Source organism: Patella vulgata, chromosome 3 (assembly GCF_932274485.2).
Source record: "Patella vulgata chromosome 3, xgPatVulg1.2, whole genome shotgun sequence".
Taxonomy (NCBI): Eukaryota; Metazoa; Mollusca; class Gastropoda; family Patellidae; genus Patella; species Patella vulgata.
This window is the reverse complement of record NC_065881.2, coordinates 19,297,665-19,318,902: the sequence shown is the minus strand read 5'-3', so window position 1 is coordinate 19,318,902 and position 21,238 is coordinate 19,297,665. Positions and strand designations below refer to the sequence as shown.

General features: G+C 35.8%; 2 protein-coding genes across 2 annotated transcripts; one reads left to right on the top strand and one right to left on the bottom strand.

Annotated features, from left to right (window-relative positions):
* The first annotated feature begins 38 nt into the window (after positions 1-38).
* Positions 39-13,411, top strand: LOC126814323 (eukaryotic peptide chain release factor subunit 1). The gene is made up of 11 exons (XM_050539413.2): positions 39-482; positions 832-1,007; positions 2,219-2,358; positions 2,761-2,899; positions 3,479-3,669; positions 4,076-4,205; positions 4,898-5,053; positions 6,395-6,459; positions 7,206-7,278; positions 10,100-10,174; positions 11,325-13,411. Exons 1-11 carry the CDS (start codon positions 385-387, stop codon positions 11,405-11,407), a joined length of 1,326 nt encoding a protein of 441 aa, XP_050395370.1. The 5' UTR covers positions 39-384; the 3' UTR covers positions 11,408-13,411.
* A 2,778-nt stretch (positions 13,412-16,189) lies between these two features.
* LOC126815475 (acylpyruvase FAHD1, mitochondrial) lies at positions 16,190-19,663 on the bottom strand. Its single transcript, XM_050541135.2, has 3 exons — positions 19,507-19,663; positions 18,214-18,310; positions 16,190-17,509 (listed from the first exon to the last, which is right to left on the bottom strand). The coding sequence occupies exons 1-3, from the start codon at positions 19,647-19,649 to the stop codon at positions 17,021-17,023; spliced, it is 729 nt and encodes a 242-aa protein (XP_050397092.1). The 5' UTR covers positions 19,650-19,663; the 3' UTR covers positions 16,190-17,020.
* Positions 19,664-21,238: the final 1,575 nt, after the last annotated feature.

Here is a 21,238-nt window from a genome sequence, read left to right as displayed (position 1 = left end):
ACGAGAACACAAAATCTTTTGATCGTGACAGGCTCGTGTGACGTCAGAAGTAATTCACATGGCGTTGTAAAAAGAAGAAGCTGGACATTGCACAATCTTTGAGAAAGATTTTTTGTGTTTACTAGTGTATTTTTAATCATTACACATGTGACTGTAAGGAAAACTAAACATCTATCCTTGAATTTGCGGATAGATTTTGTATTACATAGCCACAGAAAGGTCGAAAATATCAAAATTTGTTGGGCCATACGGTCGCACAAGGTATTACGACTGGGCCAGTTGAAACTGCCTAAAAAAAACCTTAAAAGTGTGAAAATTTATCAAAACTACGTGTTGCTTGGAAACAAGTGTTCAAGTATTTGTTTCTAAGAAAAAACTGTAAAAATGGCCTCGAACGGTACAGAAGGCGAAACCAGCGCCGATCGAAATGTTGAAATGTGGAAAATAAAAAAACTCATCAAGAGTTTAGAAGCAGCAAGAGGGTGAGTAAAACAACTGTCTCGTCTGGCTATGATCCGCCTAAAAAAATGGATCGTTCAGGAAGTTATTATTGAAAATCAAATTTGATCAGGAATGTCTGTAAATCTCACAACAAAACATATTTCTCTGATCTTTATCTTAACATTTTGATAAAAACCAAAAACACATTGTTTAGGTGTCTGGTTAAAGTTAAATTGATTTCATTAATGAAATGATAGCCAACCTACTTTGGTATTGGTTGGGTAATACAATATAATTACTCAGACAATAAATTAAGTATATGTCTATATTATTATGTGCTTGTAATTTTCTGGATTTAATTATAAAGTTTTATGTTTTTGTCTTTTTCAGTAATGGAACAAGCATGATTTCGCTTATTATTCCTCCAAAGGATCAAGTATCGCGTGTAAATAAAATGTTGGCAGATGAATACGGAACAGCATCAAATATCAAAAGTCGAGTGAATCGACTTTCTGTTTTAGGAGCAATCACATCAGTACAACAGAGACTTAAGCTTTATAATAAAGGTGAAAAAATCCTTAAAAATTGCTTGAATAATGGCTGGTGTTGTTTTGCGTGTGAAAATTAAGAGGCAGAGCATTTTAGCCAAGTGATCTACCGATAAAGTGTAGTTCTGATGGCACATGTCTTCGAAATGCCTTCGAAATTCACAATGTTGTGAGTTAGTGTTATTGACCTAGTATCAAGAGTTGATATATGTAGCATATTGATTATTTTATTTACAAATGTTAGGTTCAGAGGGTATAATATATCTACAGTCTCACAATCATGAAGAAATATCATGAATTTTTAATGTGAAAGTGTATCAAGTACTTTTACATAAGCATTAAGTAATGAAGGCCTTGTTTTCATCCAATCTGTGAATTTGGTTTATTATAGCCTATTGTCATTGTTAGGGTTAACGACTCATAATTAATAATTCATTTACAAAGAGCCATAGTGGCTCAATAAACTGAATGTCCCTTGTTTGATCCCAGTGTTGTTGGCCGTGTATGTTCTTCAGGATTTTCTGGCATGGTTGCCCATTGTTGTTGATGCAGGGCAGGGGACCTCGCAAGGACCAGCACCTAAGCGTTCGGATGGGGTATAAATCAAGGCCCTGAAATTCAATTGCTGTCCAAGCAAAATTTCCCTCATAGCACACTGTATAGCATATGCCCATCTACATTAGCATAGTAGTAGGTGGTGTAGAAAAGTGGGATGTTAAACCTCATTTTCATTCATTTATTCATTGACAACAAGCACTTTACTGAAAATAAAATTTAAAAAGTGCCTTAAAGAATGAAACGTTACACTCTACATTTTTACACATATGTTGTCATATTAATAATATTATGTACTTTAAATTTATGTTCTTTGTTTTAATCATTCTGATGAATAATATCTGATAATCCTAGAATTATTGCCCTTGATGATTCAGTTATGTTCTAGAATCTTAGTCACTTACAACTTAACCGCTGTTGGTGGGGGTTTTTTGCCTGTCAATCTATCATTATTTAATTCCCTTGTATACCATTACCATCATCTTATTGATTCCCTGGCAGTTGGAAATAAAAATATGAGTAGTCTTAGAGTTTAGAATTAACTCAAAGTCCTAGCTCACCACATGACATATATGCTGTATTCCATCTTATTAACACGGTTGGTGCAGAAAACATATTAAACTCGATTGCATTTTATTTTACTAACCAAAAATTATGTATTTATTTAATTCCAGTACCTGCTAATGGGTTAGTTATTTATTGTGGAACAATTATAACAGAAGAAGGGAAAGAAAAGAAAGTGAACATAGATTTTGAACCTTTCCGCCCAATCAACACCTCACTTTATTTATGTGACAATAAATTCCATACAGAGGTAAAACTTGCTTTGTCTTTACAGGACCATTAATAAAAATTCTTTACTTTACAGGGACAAGACCAAAAGTCACAGTTCATAACAGATGAAATTTGAGATAGAATTTCAGTTCACTTTTCATATGCTGTCACCCCCATCAGTTACTCTGGTATCCACAATTATTTTTTACAGACTTCTCATCTTTTTAAAACTGTGGTATCAGTGAGATGAAGAATCCTATTGAAATTGAGCAATTTGTACTAATAATTTCAAGAGTCATTGTCCTTTCTGGAATCTTGTGTATGCTCTGCACCTTAGACAAGAGTATTCATTTGACATATGTTGCTATTCCTCTAATGGAAGACACAAGAATGACATGCTGGTGGTCAAGTTTGAAAGTTTATCAACATTTTGTTTTTTCAGGCCTTGACCGCTTTATTAGCAGACGACAATAAGTTTGGATTTATTATCATGGATGGTAATGGGGCATTATTTGGTACCTTATCTGGTAATACAAGAGAAATCCTACACAAATTTACAGTTGATCTACCAAAGAAACACGGTATGAAGCTTAATGCTTAGATTTTAGTCACAAAAACTTAACATCTAACATGACACTGTTATTGTAACATTCATCTTGACCATAAAGCAAATAACTGTCTTCAATATTTCTTTGTTTTATGTACTCCTAACATAAATACATCAAAAGTACATATAGCTTCGTTCATGGCATTGAAAATGCAACCACATGGATGACTCTATCTACTGTACATTTCCAACATCATGTACGATCAAGTATGGAAACAATGTATAGTAATAATACATCCAAAGGTTTGTTTGTTATAATGAGTTCATCTGTCAGTTACACTTTATGGAGTACAATAACTGCTTCTAATTCAGGTAGAATGTTCAATCATAAGAGTGATGAAAGTGGTGTCTTGTTTCATTGCATCATAAATTGACTAAGTTCCTTAATAAGCATCTCTTTTACTCATGTTGATGCTTTATAAAAAGATAAATGTGTAAGTATGTAATGCTTGCCATCCATTAAGTTGGAATGGAGACGGGGGACCTCAGTCACACTACTGGTGTGTGTGTTTTCTGACTTTTCTCATATATTTATCAAACTTCTCTCTTTCAGGCAGAGGAGGTCAGTCAGCTTTGCGTTTTGCTCGTCTCAGAATGGAAAAACGTCACAACTACGTACGTAAAGTAGCAGAAGTAGCTGTTCAACTCTTTATAACAAATGATAAACCTAATGTAGCAGGACTTGTACTCGCTGGTTCTGCTGATTTCAAAACCGAACTCAGTCAATCAGACATGTTTGATCAGGTATGGTCAATATTATAATATTAATCAATATTTCTGGGCTGAAATCGTCTAGAATTCTCTACCTGATAAATGAACAAAGATTATTCACAGATTTCTTTGTACTTGTGAGTAGGGCCTGTTTAGGAGCTGCAGGGCTCAATTTGGAACATTTTTGACAACATCAAAATATTTTACCCAACACTAGGTCTATTATATTGATGCAGTATGTTGCCAGATTTTCAATTCTGCACATATTTGTAAATACTGAACAAAATAGAACCATTTTTGGACTGATATTCCTTTTAGAGTGTCAATTTTCACAAAATTATAGTTTGTATTAGATTCAAAATGACACATGATGATGATGATGATGATGATGTTGATGACCAGAGTCTTTAATCCAATGTTGTTTTGTATTAATTTGTAGCGGTTACAAGCTAAGATATTAAAGATTGTAGATGTATCATATGGTGGTGAAAATGGTTTTAATCAAGCCATAGAATTAGCTGCTGATTCCTTAGCAAATGTTAAATTTATACAAGAAAAGAAATTAATAGGTAAGTAAAGAAAAATAATGATACAGAGTCTGTACTTCGTTACACAGTGGCTTGGTGAGTAAGGCACTGGATCTATAAACAGTATGTACTAACTAGGTACAATCACAGTGAAGATAATTCCTCAGAATATTCCAGTCAAGGGTTTTCATGGTAGCAAGCCCTAAAAATTGCTGTGATGATTTTTCGATCTGTCAATCCAATGAAAAAGGAATGATTTCAATCACTTAGATCTGAGCAAAATTGTTAAATAAATGTTTTACACCAACACGTGTCATCCATAATGGACATGTTAAAATAGACACACTTGTATCAAGTTAGTCTTTCAGATGGAAATAAAAACCGACATTCCTTGTATACTGTTGACAGCATGTTAAAGATTCCCTGACAACTGAAATAAAGAGTAGGCCTTGTTATCATTATGCGGGCAGAATTTCCCCAAAGCACATTGCAGAGACTGTATATTAGTCATCATTAGTGTAGAAAAGAACGACATTAAACCCCATTTCATTTCAATTTCTTCACTGGTTAGTACAGTAATAGATACTGGTATATTATGATAACAATTTTTGAAAGAAATTTTAATTTGAGCCTCAGTAACAAACTCGTGGTTCTCGATACTTGAAGACTAGGTTCAAACTATTGCTATTTGTCTACTTCATCTAAATAATATTTTGATTTTGTTATTATTTCAGGTCGTTATTTCGATGAAATTTCTCAAGATACTGGCAAATATTGTTTTGGTGTAGAGGATACGTTACGAGCGCTAGAAATGGGAGCTGTTGATACCCTTATAGTGTGGGAAAACCTTAATATTACACGATTTGTTGTACGAGATCACTCCACAGAAGGTAGGTTTACAAATTTATGTTTTCTCTAGACCATGGGCATGGATTTAGCGGGGGATGGGGGCCAGCCCCCCCCCCCCCTTAGAATTGGAGGGGGGGGGGGCTGGCGAATAGGTCTCTGGTCCCCCCCACTGATCGTAAGAACAGATTTTCAGGTTTATATCCACATGATGGTGAGCTTGGAACAAGAACTGCTATTCTTCAAGCGCCAGTTTTCGGCCAAATCTATTTCACTTGTGCCCGAAGCGTTCCTCATTATGTCACCTGAAGTGAGGCAGATGTTCCCTTCTGTCGAAGCTCTTCTCATCTCACACGGCTGAACCCTGCTTGTTCCTGCTCAGTCGAGCAATCCTTCAGCACTCTGCGCCGTATCAAAACTTGGCTGCGCAACTCCATGACGCAAAACCGAATGAATCACTTGATGGTGTGTGCGGTGCATAATGATCCCCTTCATGTCGCCAAGATATTCAAAGAGAACAGTCCTGATCGTAGAACGAACATCTTTGGACGATTCACTTAACTTCACGAACAATTGATATTTATGCTGTTTTGATGTAGATAGTCAATTTTTCCATATTTTTATATTACCCCTAGTTACAGTCTTCATCGAAATAACACTGGTACAGTAAACTGTTCGTAATTATTTATTTCGTTTGGTATGAAATGTTCCAGGTTCCAGGGTTCGTCTGCCTCCCCACCCCCACCCCCCCAAATTATGACAAATCCATGCCCTTGCTCTAGGCTATACCCATGGCAATCTCCTTGAAGTAGCTGGGCATCAGTTTTATACATGCAAACATTCAGCTATAGTGTACTAAAATGTGTGTTGAATGTCAGAAATTATGTGTGTATTTATGAATATTTATACTTAATTCCACTGAGCAGGGGATCACGGTGGCTAAGTGGGTAGGGCGCTGGCTCGCTAGCCTGGAGGTCGGGTGTTCGATCCCTGCATTGGCCGAGAAAGTTCATCCCGATTTTCCGGCGTGGTTCTCCCTTGTCAGTGATGCAGGGCGGAGGGGCTGACAAGGACAGCTGTCTAGTCGTTCGGATGGGATGAAAAACCGAGGTCCCGTGTACTCATTGGCGTGCACGTAAAAGATCCCTTGACAGTTGGAATTCGATATAAGAGTAGGCCGAAGTGCCGCTGTTCGGGCAAAATTTCCCTCATAGCACACTGTATGGCGTATGCCTGTCTTCATTAGCCCAGTTCGGAGCAAAACAGTAGGACGTTAAACCTCATTTCATTTCATTTCATTTCCACTGAGCAGCATGTCTTTGTTCAGGCTGTCTTTTATTTCATTATTACATGTATAATATATTTATTACATTATTTCTTTTCAGAAAATCGCATCTTATTTTTACAACCCGATCAAGAATCCGATAAAACAAATTTCACAGACAAAGATGTAAGTTATTCTCTAAATTAATTATCAAGTCCATCATATGTTTTATGTATTTGTAACTGCAGGTATAAACCCCATTTCTTTTCATTTTCAACCTCACTAATTTGTCTTTGGGTTCTCTAACAGGAAGTGTTCTCTATATTCAAAACAGGAAGTTTTTCTCTCTTAAATAATGTAAGCTTAAAGTAGCTAAGTCTCTAACTCAATATCATTCAAAGTCTTCGACTTGGAAAACACGAATTTTTTGTCAATTTAAATCAACACTGATGTTGTGGTCTATCCGGGAAAAGATGGGCTTCTGATATTCATTATTTAAGACAAAATAAACATTTTATCATTGGTACACGAATCGTGTACCATAATGCCGTTTCAACGCCATTTGTAACAAGGGACAAGAAGAACGAAGCTAGACATATTCCACAAGTCATGTCGAACGGTGATGCCATTGCTTATCTGGAGAGCATGCCCAATAAAAAATATCGATGTAGAATGGAATAACCAAGCGCTAGAGATTCTTATTCGATTGAGACTTCTGGCGTATTCCGCCGAATATAACTGATTAGAAATTACAGTTAAAACAGAAACGATTGAATGTAAATCAGTTTATATACATTCATAATACATTATTATGCGTTGCGAACCATATGAGTCAATTTCTAGGTCCCAAATATTAGCGATTTAGCTCCTTTAAATAAACAATAAATGTTATATTAGTATATTTTGTATCTGTGTTGGTTGGGTTTTTTTAGACTGGAGTTGAAATGGAAATGGTAGAACAAGTTTCGTTACTAGAATGGTTTGCAAATAATTATAAAAATTTTGGTAGGTGTAATTCATATCATAATTTCTAGACCTACAGGTTTGAAAGATTGCAGATTCACTGGAAAAAAAAAATACAGAAAACCTGGAAAATTATTTTGTCAAATGGTACAATCTGTATTAGAGATATTAAGATGCCTTTGTGTTACTGGTGAAATTATAATTGTTTCCTCAGCGTCAAACAGGGCAAATATTAATTAAGATGAATCTAAGAGAATATGCTGGTCTTTTTTAAGACTTGTTTTTAGATTTAACTTAACATTAGGCAACACAAATAAAATAACTTGTTTCTCGGGCACCGCCCGCACGCAAAATTGGTTGCGCGTGCAGTCTATTTATTAGTCTTGATGAAAAAAAATAAATATGTAACGCCCGCCCGCACATCGACAAGCAAGTCGTAAAAAAAATATCCCGCATGTACCTACATCCGCCATACATGTATATCTATTCAAATGTATTAAAACTGATTCAGATGAACATGCTGTCTTTTTTATCCGAACAATGGCGAAGTTTGGCAGATTTGCCTTTTTTATTGATATCGAAAGAACCTCCATTTTGTATCACGTGATATTAATTACCTCCCCTGATAAACTAGAATTTGATTCGTGTTAAAAGTCATTGGCGACAATATTTCAATCATTCGATCGTAATCGGCTCATTATTGCCGGCTTCAGTCGGTCCTTGTTTGGAAAATCCTATTGATAAAATAATGAACCGTAGAACAGGTTAATTAATTATAGCTAAGAATACGATACGATGACGATAGTCGTCATAATGCATACCTTAGAATCTGGGTCATTATTAGCACATTTACGGTAGTTTCGATAATCCGGAAAATAATAATTGGATTACCGATTTGATGGTTTTACTGACCAGTTGTTAGTTAGATTTAAATAGTCATTCAATATAAACACCGGATAGAACACCGAATATCCTGAGAAACACACCGAATATCCCAAGAAACAGTATTTCCGGCAATCTCCAATACCGATGACACGGTGTGACATGCATTGGTTGGAATTCGGTAAATAATTATAAATAAACCGGCGATACTAGATTTAGTTTTAAATACTGTTTACCATGATTATTATTTTTGATACACCTGGTGAAAGAGGCTTAGTTTTTAAAAATATTGTTGTCTTTATGGAGGGCTATTACATAGTCGTATGGAATTTTATTTTAAACCAATTTCAATTATGTGAATTAAATATGGAAAATTATTTTCCTTTCAGTCAGTGTTCAGTCTCAGTGTTTTAGTAGACTTGATTTTGGGTTTATGTTTTAAGTATGTACAATAAAGTTGAATATAACGGAAAGCAAAAACGTAAACAAGTAATGACTTTCTCATTTAAAAAAAAAAAAAAAGAAAGACCGCCCTCCCGCCCCAACAATTTTCAGCAATAGCCAAATTTTATTTTGCACCATCAATGAGTAAAAAAAAAAAAGAAACCGCCCTCCCTCCCTACAGTTTCAGCTGTCAGTTGCCCGAGAAACAAGACATTTATTTTGTGTGGCCTTATAAATAAATACAAATTTAATATTTATATTCTTGAAACTGGTCTAGGCAATTTTAAACTGAAAACTGTTTTCCATGATAATAAAGCTATTTATACAAATACTTTTGGATTAAATTCTCTCAATTCCGAAAATAGTGTAAATCGAGTGAAAAGGTGAATTTCTGAGTACAACTGCATAAAAAATATCTCAACCAATCATGGCAGCTGAAACATATTTTTTACTAAAAAATATGTCACGATTCTACTCACACCACCTCAATATTCAGGACTGGCAGAACTGTGACAAGACTGAATTCTGTATCACTTGATTGCAATTCTGTCAATTCGGGACGATCCGGACTGACAATCAAGAACCCCCATAGTCTTTAATCATAGAGGAGAGATAATGAGATTGGGTTAATTTGTCTAAAACCACTTTCACTCTGTACATAGTGAGAAACCAACCATTCTATACCATGGCCATTTGTTCAATATCAACTGGGTTCAGCCAACAAGACCATTTATAAAATGAAAATATGTTGTCGTAAACTTGGATGATTTCATTGTGGAAGGTGCTTCCATCTTTCTCTTAACAGTACGATCTAGCCTTCACTCTGCATGAACTGTATGAGGGTAATTTGAAACAGGTACATGCTCCTGGCATAAATAAGTGAAGATTGGAGTACCACATGCTCGTATTGTGCGTGCTCAACATTTTGTCTGGACGTTCATCTTCAGTACGTAAACAAGTTTGTGATGGGGAAAACTTTTCACTTATATTATTTGCGCTGCAACATGTTGGCCAGAAATCTTGATCTTTTTATTGTTTGCTGTGATGATTCTATGTTCTGTCAATCCAATGATATAACATGATTTCAAACTTTTATTTAATCTGAGCAAACTTTGAATGCTACAGTTAGTCTACTTAATTTATGTCTTGATCAAAAGAATCTGGGTGTTAGCCAAGACAAGAAAGTTCATTTGGCTTTTCTGACTTGGTTCCTCCTCATCAGTGGTGTAGGACAAATGACCCGGCAAGTGGCAGTGTATACTCGTTTGGATGGTACAAAAAAAACGAGATCTCTTGAACACATTGGCATGCTCGTAAAAGAACAATTGACAGTTTGAATTCAAAATAAAGAGTAAGGCGTGGTGCCACTGCCAGGGCAAAATTTCCCTCGGGGCACACTGCATGACGTTTACGTGTTCATTAGCCCAGTCGATTCAGAAAAGCATTTCCATTTCCATACTTGGCAGAGTAAAGGCCTGATTGACTTTGATGTTATATATAGTGTGATTATTAAACCACAATGTTTTATGATTAACAGGTGCCACATTAGAAATTATTACAGATAAATCCCAGGAAGGAGCTCAGTTTGTTCGAGGTTTTGGTGGTATAGGAGGTAGGTCAACATAATCTTATCTTAGATTTAGTATTCCATTTAAAACCAGGGACCGGAGTAGTTGAGTAAGCTGAAAATCTACACCATCCGTGCATATTAAATTGACCGGATGCATTATGATTTGTTGTTTGCTTCCAATCAGAACTCTCGGTTCAGTTTGCCAGTCTCAACTAACTGGAAGTGAAATTGACCAGCCGGAGAAATTACCAGTCATAGAATTTAACCTTTAAACACAATTTAAAATACTTTGATAGTGATAAGAATTATATTCTTTGGAAAAATTATTTTGAATCCTCCAAGATCAACAAAATATATCAAAAACAATAAGTTGACTGCTGGAGAAAGTATTAGGGTAAAACATGGCTAACCCTGATAGTGGGTTGGGGACATGGCAAACTAAGCTTGCTTACTTTGTGGCAAGCCCTGAAAATTGCTGTGATGATTTTTAGATCTGTCAATCCAATGAAAAAGGAATGATTTCAATCACTTAGATCTGAGCAAAATTTTTAAATAAATGGTTTGCATCTTATTTTCACGGACATGTCATTCAAAATATTTTGACATGTAAAATACTGGTTTTGATTGGACCCATGTGCAGGTAAAAGACCCTTGGTGAAGAGTATGCGGCAAAATCACTGTCTAGACAAAATTTCCATCGTAGCATACTAAATGTTGTAAGCCTAGCTTCAATTTCCCTGTTGGTGTAGAATAGCGTGACGTTAAACCCATTTATTTCTGGGTGGCTTGGTGTGTGAGACGTTAGTTCGCTAAGCTGGAGGTCCCGTCTTTGATCCCTGCTTTGGCTAAGAAAGTTAATCAGTATTTTTCCAGCATGGTTCCTCCTTGTCAGTGGTGCAGGACTCAGGGCTTGGCAAGGGACAACGTGTAGTTGTTTGGATGGAACGGAAAACCGAGGTCCCATGTACACATTGGCATGCACGGTAAAGATCCCTTGGCAGTTGGAATTCAATATGAGAGTAGGCTATTGCATCGCTATCCAGGCAAAATTTCACTCATAGCACACTGTATGGCGCATGCGTGTCCTCATTAGCCAAGTCGGAGCAGAAAAGTAGGATATTAAACCCAATTTCATTTGATTTCTCGTCCCATGTGCTGAATGGCTAATAATATAAGTTTTACTATTTTCCAGGTATATTACGATATCAAGTGGATTTCCAAATACTGAATCCTGACTTACAAGAATACGATGACTTTGATATTGATGATTATTAAATTAATGCAGCATAAAGTGGATCATTTTATTCTGGACTAAAGAAGTGGAAGTGACTGATAACCATGTTAGAAACTGTTCCATACAAGTTATTGCTTTCAAATTTTTGAAAAAAAAACTTCATGGATAAAATGTAGAATCTGTGAATTTTTTTTATTTTTTTTGGTCTGGGGTGAAACCCCTTGGAAAAAATTCTGAATTATACCCCACAAAAGTGTTTTGTCGATATATTTGCATGTAGATATGCCCTAAATAAATTATACAAATTACGGTATACAACGGTAACAGAATTTATTGAGGTCAGTCTTTCTCTTAGGGTATAAAATATTTCCTATAAAATTCTATAGTCTTATCACTAATTGTAGGGTATAATTCGGAAGAAATGCTTGCGTTTAAGCACATTGAACTTTTATATAAAATTCAAAGAACCTTTCCTAGAAAGCTATCAAATCAAACTGGCTTGTAAAAATAACAGGGATAATTTATGAACTCGTTCTCATGAAAAGAAACGGATTCCTTGTATATTTTGTGTTATCTTTTTCATGTAAAAATTTTATTGACATAAGAATTGACTTGTTTTCTCAGAAGAAATATTTATAAATTATATGCTTGATAATGTTTGAGATATGATTGTTTTATCTCACGGTATTTTTTCAGTGAAATTGTATTGTATTACTAGTCTAGAAGATAAGACTTTAATTTATTCTCTACCACAAACACTCCAATTGATTCTCTCAGATTTGGTATTTATTCTTTATGATGTTGGCTTACTAAACAGGTGGTACCGGTGTTATCAAAATAAGTGCCGCTGTCAGAAGAAAATTTCCCTTGTAACACATTACATGGCATATACTTGTCTTCATAAGCCCAGTCCATGCAGAAAAGTCAGATGTTAAACACCTTTTTATTTCTTTTTGATGTGCCCAATGTAGACATTAGTAGAATGCATAAAGTCTGTGAATGTGTGAAGAGATTGATTTCTTGATAAAATTTTCCATTGCATTCCTGTAAGAAAAACACCATGTTGGTCTCAAAATAACATATCAACAATATACATGTAGACTCCATAAACTGGCGAATCTTCGTGATTTGTCTCCCAGTTCATTCAATGTTTAGAAAATCTGACCGGATTTATTGGAGTGTTTGTAATCTGTTAAGAGAAGATATAGCCTGTTCATATTAAAATTTTACCTCAGAAAGAATATGTTAAATATTTCAAGTTAAATATTGTACATTTATAGATATGTGATCACTTAACTCCCGAAACCAGTTAATGAAAACTGGAGACATTTACCTAAAACAATATGTCCTTTTAGTGATATTTATGAAACTGGTGTATTTGGTAATAAGTTTTAGTTGTGAATTCAAACTTCGATATTTTTATGGAAATTTGAAGGCAAAACTAAGAATTGTTATTATTGTGAGTTTATGTATCAGTATGGCAAGTAGAAGACAAAAGAATGAGTTTGCATCAAACTCACTTTTGCTCAATTTATACAATTGGAATTTCTGAATTTATGCGAATGAATTTAAATTATAAAGATTGGTGTTTTTGAACTCTTTATTTCGCGCAAATCTGATTGAATATTTAAATATGCACAATTTGTGTAAAGTAACTTAGTTTACACTTGTATCTTTTGTTCGAAAATTTCGAACATCTACTTGATCTTAGTTAATAGTTCTTACTATACAAGTAAAGATTTAAAAATCAAAATTTAAAATTCCTGATAGTGCTACAAGTAAATATATTTACGATATATTTCCCACTTGCAATATATTCAGACAATAAGGGAAATAGTAATTGTCAGTTTTCCAGGTAAATTCTTGAAAGCAGTTCATTATATGCAAGTATTGATGGGGAAAAATAAGGTTGTCTTTAAATGAAACATCATAATTATTATTTATGATGTAAATTGGTTTTTGTCAAATTGATTAATTAATTTATCTGAAAATGATTGTAAATTATGACAATCTTGCATTAAAGTATTTGGATACATGCATCTCAATCGACGATTGTTGTTTATATATCTCATGTCAACAGATCCCATAGTCTAGAATTTAACCTTGAGACCATAGTGACCAGTAGCAAAGATGGCAGCATTAACTTTAAATTACATGGGGCGCAAGTCCTTTTCCAACCAAAGTAATAAGTATTGTCTAGCATTGAGCACAGTGACCATATAAAATATAACTGTATGTTAGTCTCAAAATAAGCAACAATGTATTGTATTTACATTCTTTCCCTCCTTATAGCTGCCCATGTGCGACATTATCACTGCATTATTAGAGAATGTAGATGATTGTCAGAATAAATAGAGAGAGAGAAATGGGGTTTAATGTCCACTCGACACAAACTATGTCATTTCGGGACCAACATATGGTTTAATTTTATTTCAATAATTCGCTTGTGTGTAGGGGTCTTTAGCAGTGAGAGGACCCAGAGAAAACCCACGAGGTTGGACAGGCGACCCTACTCCTTGTCACGTACAACCGGGGATTCGAAACCACACCAGTTGACTTAATGACTTTATGATACAGTGCGCACACGCTAACCATTCAGACATCCAAACCCCCTTCAGAATAAATACTTTAGATCTCTAATTCAGTAAATTACATAATTAGACATATGTATACATGAATTATGCTTCTCACAAAGTGAACAGATAAAAACTTAATATTGCAAACCTGTCAACCCTTTGAATTCCCCATGGATGGACCCAGGGGTTAGTTGAGTAAAATGGAACAATGCCACTGGAGAAACCAAGGATGGAATAGCTGTGAACTATGTAAATTGTACTATTTTACCAGTTTTGTAACAAGGTGGTCAAGGGAGCAGTAGTCTTAGAATTTGTTTTCAAACTATGGTAGCCGGTTTGAACTAGTGGATAACATTGACTCTTGTCAGGCTGAACAGTCATGTTAACTTAGGACTCTAGATTTCAACATACATATGTAATGCTTCAGCTGTTCTTCTTCTATTAGTTGTTAACCTCAACTTCCACCGATGGTGATATCGCAGACGATTTGTATTATTTAACAAGCCAACAGTGAGGCTGATGTCCCCCGCCGAAATTGCAAAATAAATAGATGACACATATTAATTAATCGCACATTTATTTTTTTCACTAAGTTTCATCACTCTCTATCAGATAGAATCAAGATTATCTTGTCCCAAACCATCGACAAATGAAATCGATTAGCTCTGCTTAGCTTCAGCTCGAAATGTTAATTATTGAACTCAGTCAAGACATTCACCTAATGAACATCTACATATACATCAAGTTTAAACATTCACCTAATAGACACCTATGCCAAGTTTGAACATTCTACCTCAATTAGAAGGAGAGTTATTGTGTTCCAAAGTTTCTACCAATCAAATTGCTTATCACTCTGCTTACCCTCAGCAAAAAATGTTCATTATCGAACTTAGTTAAGGTATTCATATAATAAATCTATACACCAAGTTTCATCAATCTCACTTAATTAGAACTAAAGTTATCGTGTCCCAAAGCATCAACCAATCAAATTGCTTATCTCTGCTTACCCTAAGCGGAAAATGCTCATCTTCGAACTCCATCAAGGCATTGGCCTAATCAACACATACACCAAGTTTGAACATTCTAGCTCAATTAGGAAGAGAGTTATCGTGCCCCAAAGTATCAACCAATCAAATTGCTTATCTCTGCTTACCCTAAGCGGAAAATGCTCATCTTCGAACTCCATCAAGGCATTGACCTAATAAACACATACACTAAGTTTGAACATTCTAGCTCAATTAAAAGTTATCGTGTCCCAAAGCATCAACCAATCAAATTGCTTATCTCTGCTTACCCTAAGCGGAAAATGCTCATCTTCGAACTCCATCAAGGCATTGACCTAATCAACACATACACCAAGTTTGAACATTCTAGCCCAATTAGGAAGAGAGTTATCGTGTCCCAAAGCATCAACCAATCAAATTGCTTATCTCTGCTTACCCTAAGCGGAAAATGCTCATCTTCGAACTCCATCAAGGCATTGACCTAATAAACACATACACCAAGTTTGAACATTCTAGCTCAATTAGGAAGAGAGTTATTGTGTCCCAAAAAGTGTGACGGACAGACAGACGGACAGACGGACAGACAGACAGACGGACGAACCCATTTTAATAGTCCCCTGCTTTCTTCGAAAGGCGGGGGACAATTATGCCTAGAGCACATGCAGGGGCCTTTCCTGTGGGAGGAAACCGATGTACCCGGAGAAAACCAATGAAGTTGAGAAGGCGCCCATCCTGTCTCCAAGTCACATATGATTGAGCCAGGGATCGAAACCACAACCGTAAGTCAGAGGTAACGGCCAGCTAGAGCTCGGAGCGGGGCACTCTAGACTACTAGGTTATCCCAAACCCTTGCTTTATCTGTGTTTGTAGTTTCCTTTATAACCATTACGGAAGCTTGTGACCAGTAGACAATAATGCCATCTTGTATTGAGTGGCACAAGAAATACACAATAGTGCTACATTTCATCAGTGAACTGGGATAGACAATGTCTATATATTTTAACCAGGTATTAAAAAAGTTATGTGTTTCTATACATTATTGGGGCATTCTTACATTATCGAGTTCTGAACTCATAGCGACCAGATCAGAATGCTTGATAACAAATGTGCCTTAGCACACCTGTGAAAATACCACCTGGTTGGTTAAAACATACTGGTAGGACTTGAAAATATTCTCTAAAAATGCAGTAATTAAACTACAGCCCAAGGAGGGCACCAGTTACCAAATATTTATCACAAAAATTATTTTTATTCATTATCAACCTGAGAATAGCATATACTATATCAACAATAACAATCAACAATGCATTTGGTTTCACGCTAAAAACCTAATTTTGTTACACTTGATACCAATAAAGATTTAATGATTTTGTGGAATATTTTGGTATTTGTTTTGGTTAATTTATGAAACCGAAACATCACATTGGTTCTTTTAGGATTTGATTCATTACATTGTATTTACATGTATATAAACATTTATCAAAATAGAACCAAATGTGTCTTATCATATACACCATAATCCACAATGTTTTTTTACACATCACATAATATCACATGTGTAAATCAATATTAAATTATCATTGTGTCCTTTAATCAACCGATCTTTATTCAAGCTCATCTTCTTGTTTATAAATGATTTTAAAATTTGTCTTAAAGCCCTAGCAAACTACAGTATTGTGAAAGGTAAATCTCTAAATGTAATATTCCTTCCAATTCCTTCAAAAAAAGGTCAATTCCAATCAGTATTATGAATCGAAAATTTCCCAACATTAAGCAGACGATATAAACAAACAAGCCAGCAACCTATAACTGTTGGACAAAATCTTTCAAAATGCAAGGAAACAATCTGCCCTTGATATTTTGGTTTTGTTTTCTTATTCAATTTGAGTACATTTTAGCACAAATTAAACTGTGAAAAATGAGATATTGTTCGAAAAAATGTAAATGACGATCAGTGACTTTAAATCACCCGTTTCCTTTTTTTCCACTAATATCTGGATTTAAATCAACCTTCTATTCTTGCTATAAGAATCATCTGCCTTGATTAGGTCTCATATATTTATTATGTTACTTTTCATTTCTTCTCAACTTTAAACTCTATTTCTGTGACATCAGCTAAGCCTGCACAAATTACATCCCCTGCCACTACTGGACTGACACCAGAGGGAGTGCCTGTCAGTATGATATCCCCAGGCTCCAACGTAAAAAAGCCACTGATATAACTAATTAGAAACGGAACATTGAAAATCATATCTTTTGTATTTCCATCTTGTTTAACTGCATCATTCACCTTCAACCATAATCGTACATTTCCTGGATCTGAAATTTTTTCTTTCTCAATGAAACCACTAACAGGACATGACGTGTCGAATCCTTTTGCTAGGGACCATGGTTGGCCCTTCTTTTTGGCTTCATCTTGAAAATCTCGCGCTGTCATATCTAGAGCTAGAATATATCCTCCAACATAGTCCATGGCATTGTTTTCTGGAATGTCCACACCACGTTGACCAATTACAATGCCCAATTCTACTTCATGATGCAGTGAACTACAGCCTTTTGGTATCTAAAAGGGAAAAAAACTTATTTGAAAGATGACTAAAACATATTTTACCAAGCAATGAAACATACACCCAACACCATCTAAGTCCTTTAAGCATTTATGAGCTAATCAATCAAAAAGATTTTTATAAAAATAAGGGGAATGACTCTGGAAGTTATATCTGAAAATCAATATAATTCTGGGTGTGTAAAACTCAGTGTCAAGATGAACAACTCACTCATTTTCTTCCTTTATTATATACAAAGTTACAGCTCTATGTAATTCTATTCTGGAATTATTATGTTATATCTTCCAATATTTTACTTGACAATGGTTGCTCATGGAGTAAGGTGCTGGCTTAATATGGTTACCCCTTGTAAGTGGTGTAGGATGGGGAACTGGAGGAACAGTATCTAGTCGTTTGGATGGTACAAAAAACCAAGGTCTTGTGTAAACTTTAGCAAGCACTTTTAAGAACCATGGCGTAACTATTGAAATTTGACAAAGACAGAAACACTGCTGTCTGGGCAAAATGCCCCTCATAGTAGAGTGCAGGGCGTATGACCGACTTATTAGCTCGATTGGTGCAGAAAAGTTGGATGTTAAACCCCATTCCATTTTGACAGGAGAGTTTCGACCTTAAACCCCCGCTCCCTTTAATTCATAATTCATGAAACGTGAAATAACCAATGGGCTTCTAACAGTTTAAACTATGGTACCGTACTTACCTTTATTGGATTACCTGCTGTTATATAAGAGGAGGTTGGTTTCAGGAAAAGAATCGGTTTTGTGGGAACAGCATTACCAAGCTCTGCTGCATGCTCACTGAAGTAGATAATTTTTTAAAATGATTAACCATGATACCAGTTTGATTCTCGTTGGGTGCATGCAGAAAGTTACAACCACAACCAGTGCTTTTGAGACGGTTCTAGTGTTGAGCCCTTCACCTTCCCAATGCACAGGCTAAATCTGATTGATGCAAGAATAAAGCAAAGTTCACAATAAAATTAGTATCTGTTGGATCTCAATCAACCATTTCTAGAATTGTGCTTTAGAGTGTAGGACAGTGAACTACAAGATGACCAGAACCGACGTAAGTTTGTTTCCTAGCTGTTTGGTGCATTCAGAAAATTAGACCCATGTCCAGTGCTTCTGGTTTCTAGCGTTGAACCCTTCCCTTTCCCGATACCAGTTATCTTCTATAGCATCTAGTAGAACCTATTTAACCTCTGTATCCAAATCCTGTCACTGAAATGCTCATGGATGAAAAGTTGATCTATGTTGGGGTGAAATTAAAAGCGTTGAAAGTTAAACTCCAAACTATCATACCATTCATGTATCATGCCTTGTTTAGAAGCCCTGATTTATGGTTTGTAAGTGGTTGTGGAGAGAAAGAGAGAAATGTGGGTTAACGTCCACTCGACACAAACTAGGTCATTTCGGTACTAACATATGGTTTAATTTTATTTCAATAATTCGCTTGCGCGTAGGGGTCTTTCGCAGTGGGAGGAAACCGGAGGACCCGGAGAAAACCCACGAGGTTGGACAGGCGACCCTACTCCTTGTCATGTACAACCAGGGATTCGAAACCACGCCAGTCGACTCAATGACAGACTTTATGATACAGTGCGTGCACATTAACCATTCCCCCCCCCCCCCCGGTTGTGGAGAAAGTGATATATAAGCCTTTAAAAACTTTAAGCCAGTATTCGAATAATCGAATATTTATTATAGGCCTACATTATTGGCCCTACAATACTATCTATAGCTGTGCAACTTGAGGTGCTCATTTATGACCACCCCACTCCTCATCAAGTAGAATTCAGTTTCATGTGATAGTGAACAGCTACTTAGCTTTGGGTTAAACAAAAACATACAAGTCTGCTTTAGAAAGACCCCTGACCTCGTCCCCATCAAGGATCTGCAAAGTAGCCAGTTAGGAATATTCATAATCATATTGGCAGTCACAGTAGTAATTAGGTTTAACAAATACGTTGCACGCAAAAGACAACAAAACAAACCTATAATTTCTCCCAACGGCGACAATTTTCCTCCCAAATTCTATAAAACGTGATAACTTCGACGTGTTTGACATTTTTGTTACGGTATCTTTATCGAGGTCCCGGTAATGGTGAGGAGTAACGTCCCTTAGTAGATAACACATTTCCCACACTTGAATTGTGTTAGTTTACTTACATGAAAGTTTATAACCACCAATAAAGTTCTGTTGGGGTTTAATACATTATTCAAATATTTCATTTTAAATGTTACCAAACGATAATTCATAATGTTGGATACTCGGGTCCGGTAAATATATCATCATTATCAATTAAAGTCGTCTTAGACCGCTAAGTATGACTACTAAATAGAGTTGCTTCCCTTTAATTAAAACTGCAATTAGAACTTTTCGAAAACCGAAAACAAAACAAAGTGAAAACAAAAATTATTATTACATCTAGTTCGGAAAATAAAGTGCCCGAAATCTAATAATACCGGGACACTATTTTACTTTTCTTTTAATTGCGAATACAACGAATTAGAGGGCCCTACTGAATTGACTTTGGATTAAAACATTTTGTCTAGAATCACTTTGTGCGACATTTTTCGTGCATCAATTATTTGTGGTTTGGTCTAGAACATAAATACGGTACAAACAGACTGGGACAAAAGTTACGAAAACTTACCGATGCAGCTGCAACAGTTTGATTGGATTGTTGGACTTCAGGTCGGCACAGAGTTGCAAAACGATTGGAAACTTTGAAGTTGCTTAACTCACGTGCAGCGGTTAAATTATCTCGAGGAGTGCGAGACCCCCATACCCCGTGCAGGGGCGTTGTGACCCATGATTTTGCACGAGGAACAATCCCGCCCGGCCCCCCAAAAAAGTACATGTATATGTGTGCGGAGGAGGGGGGGGCACCGGGTAATATTTGGCTATGTGGAACATGCTATAGAGTCGATTTGTAGCATATTTGACCCACGGTGTATGTTTGACACAGGTTGAACATTATGAAATGATTAGGATTATAATGTTGACAACTGCGTTGGAACCGCGTTATTTTTTGCCATTTGCGAGAGGCTCAAGAACCCAAAACCATGACGCAAAGCCGTCATTGCGTCCCTCTCACTTAGCCCCTGACCCCGGTTTCATGAACTAGATTAGCAGGAATATGCGTTTGCGGTTAAATGCTAAAATCTTCTGCCGGCGGACAAATTAATTATCCCGCGCATTGATTTGATTAATATTAATTTCGAAAAATAGGAAGCATACCTTCTAAAATATATTTTTCAGACAAATTCAATATATTCTTACCTAAAACGACCTTTTTATATGTATATTTTCATAAAATTTTCATAAAATTTGCATCTGTTAAAATTACTGCGCAGTTTCAGTATGGTAATAGATCGCTTATGTTTATTTGCAAGATTACATGTATATTATTTTGCGATCGTGAAATATTTAACAATTAACCAATTTTGTTTCCGGTATTCGGTTGTTTTTTCTTTTTAAGCTGTTATTAGAAAGTTCATCTTTGTTCTTTCCTATTAAATTCGTGCGCCATATTACCAGGCACCACGAAAGGTCCCCGGTTCCTTGAGAGATATCTAATTTGTTTGCGATATCACCTAGGAGGAAGTGGATGTAAAATACCACGAACTACACACACAGTCTATTGAAACTAGGTCTTATTGCTATCTTGATGTATAGGTGGGTTTGTTTTTAGTAAATGTCATGACATTATATAATATAGA

Bases quoted from the DNA above. Each gene is read 5' to 3' on its own strand.
- LOC126814323 (XM_050539413.2), top strand. From the start codon at position 385: ATGGCCTCGAACGGTACAGAAGGCGAAACCAGCGCCGATCGAAATGTT. The intron at 483-831 runs GTGAGTAAAACA...TGTCTTTTTCAG, and splicing joins AGTTTAGAAGCAGCAAGAGG to TAATGGAACAAGCATGATTT. The intron at 2,359-2,760 runs GTAAAACTTGCT...TTGTTTTTTCAG, and splicing joins ACAATAAATTCCATACAGAG to GCCTTGACCGCTTTATTAGC.
- LOC126815475 (XM_050541135.2), bottom strand. From the start codon at position 19,649: ATGTGTTATCTACTAAGGGACGTTACTCCTCACCATTACCGGGACCTC. The intron at 18,311-19,506 runs GTTTGTTTTGTT...TATCTACTTCAG, and splicing joins GCCGTTGGGAGAAATTATAG to TGAGCATGCAGCAGAGCTTG. The intron at 17,510-18,213 runs GTAAGTACGGTA...TTTCCCTTTTAG, and splicing joins CAGCAGGTAATCCAATAAAG to ATACCAAAAGGCTGTAGTTC.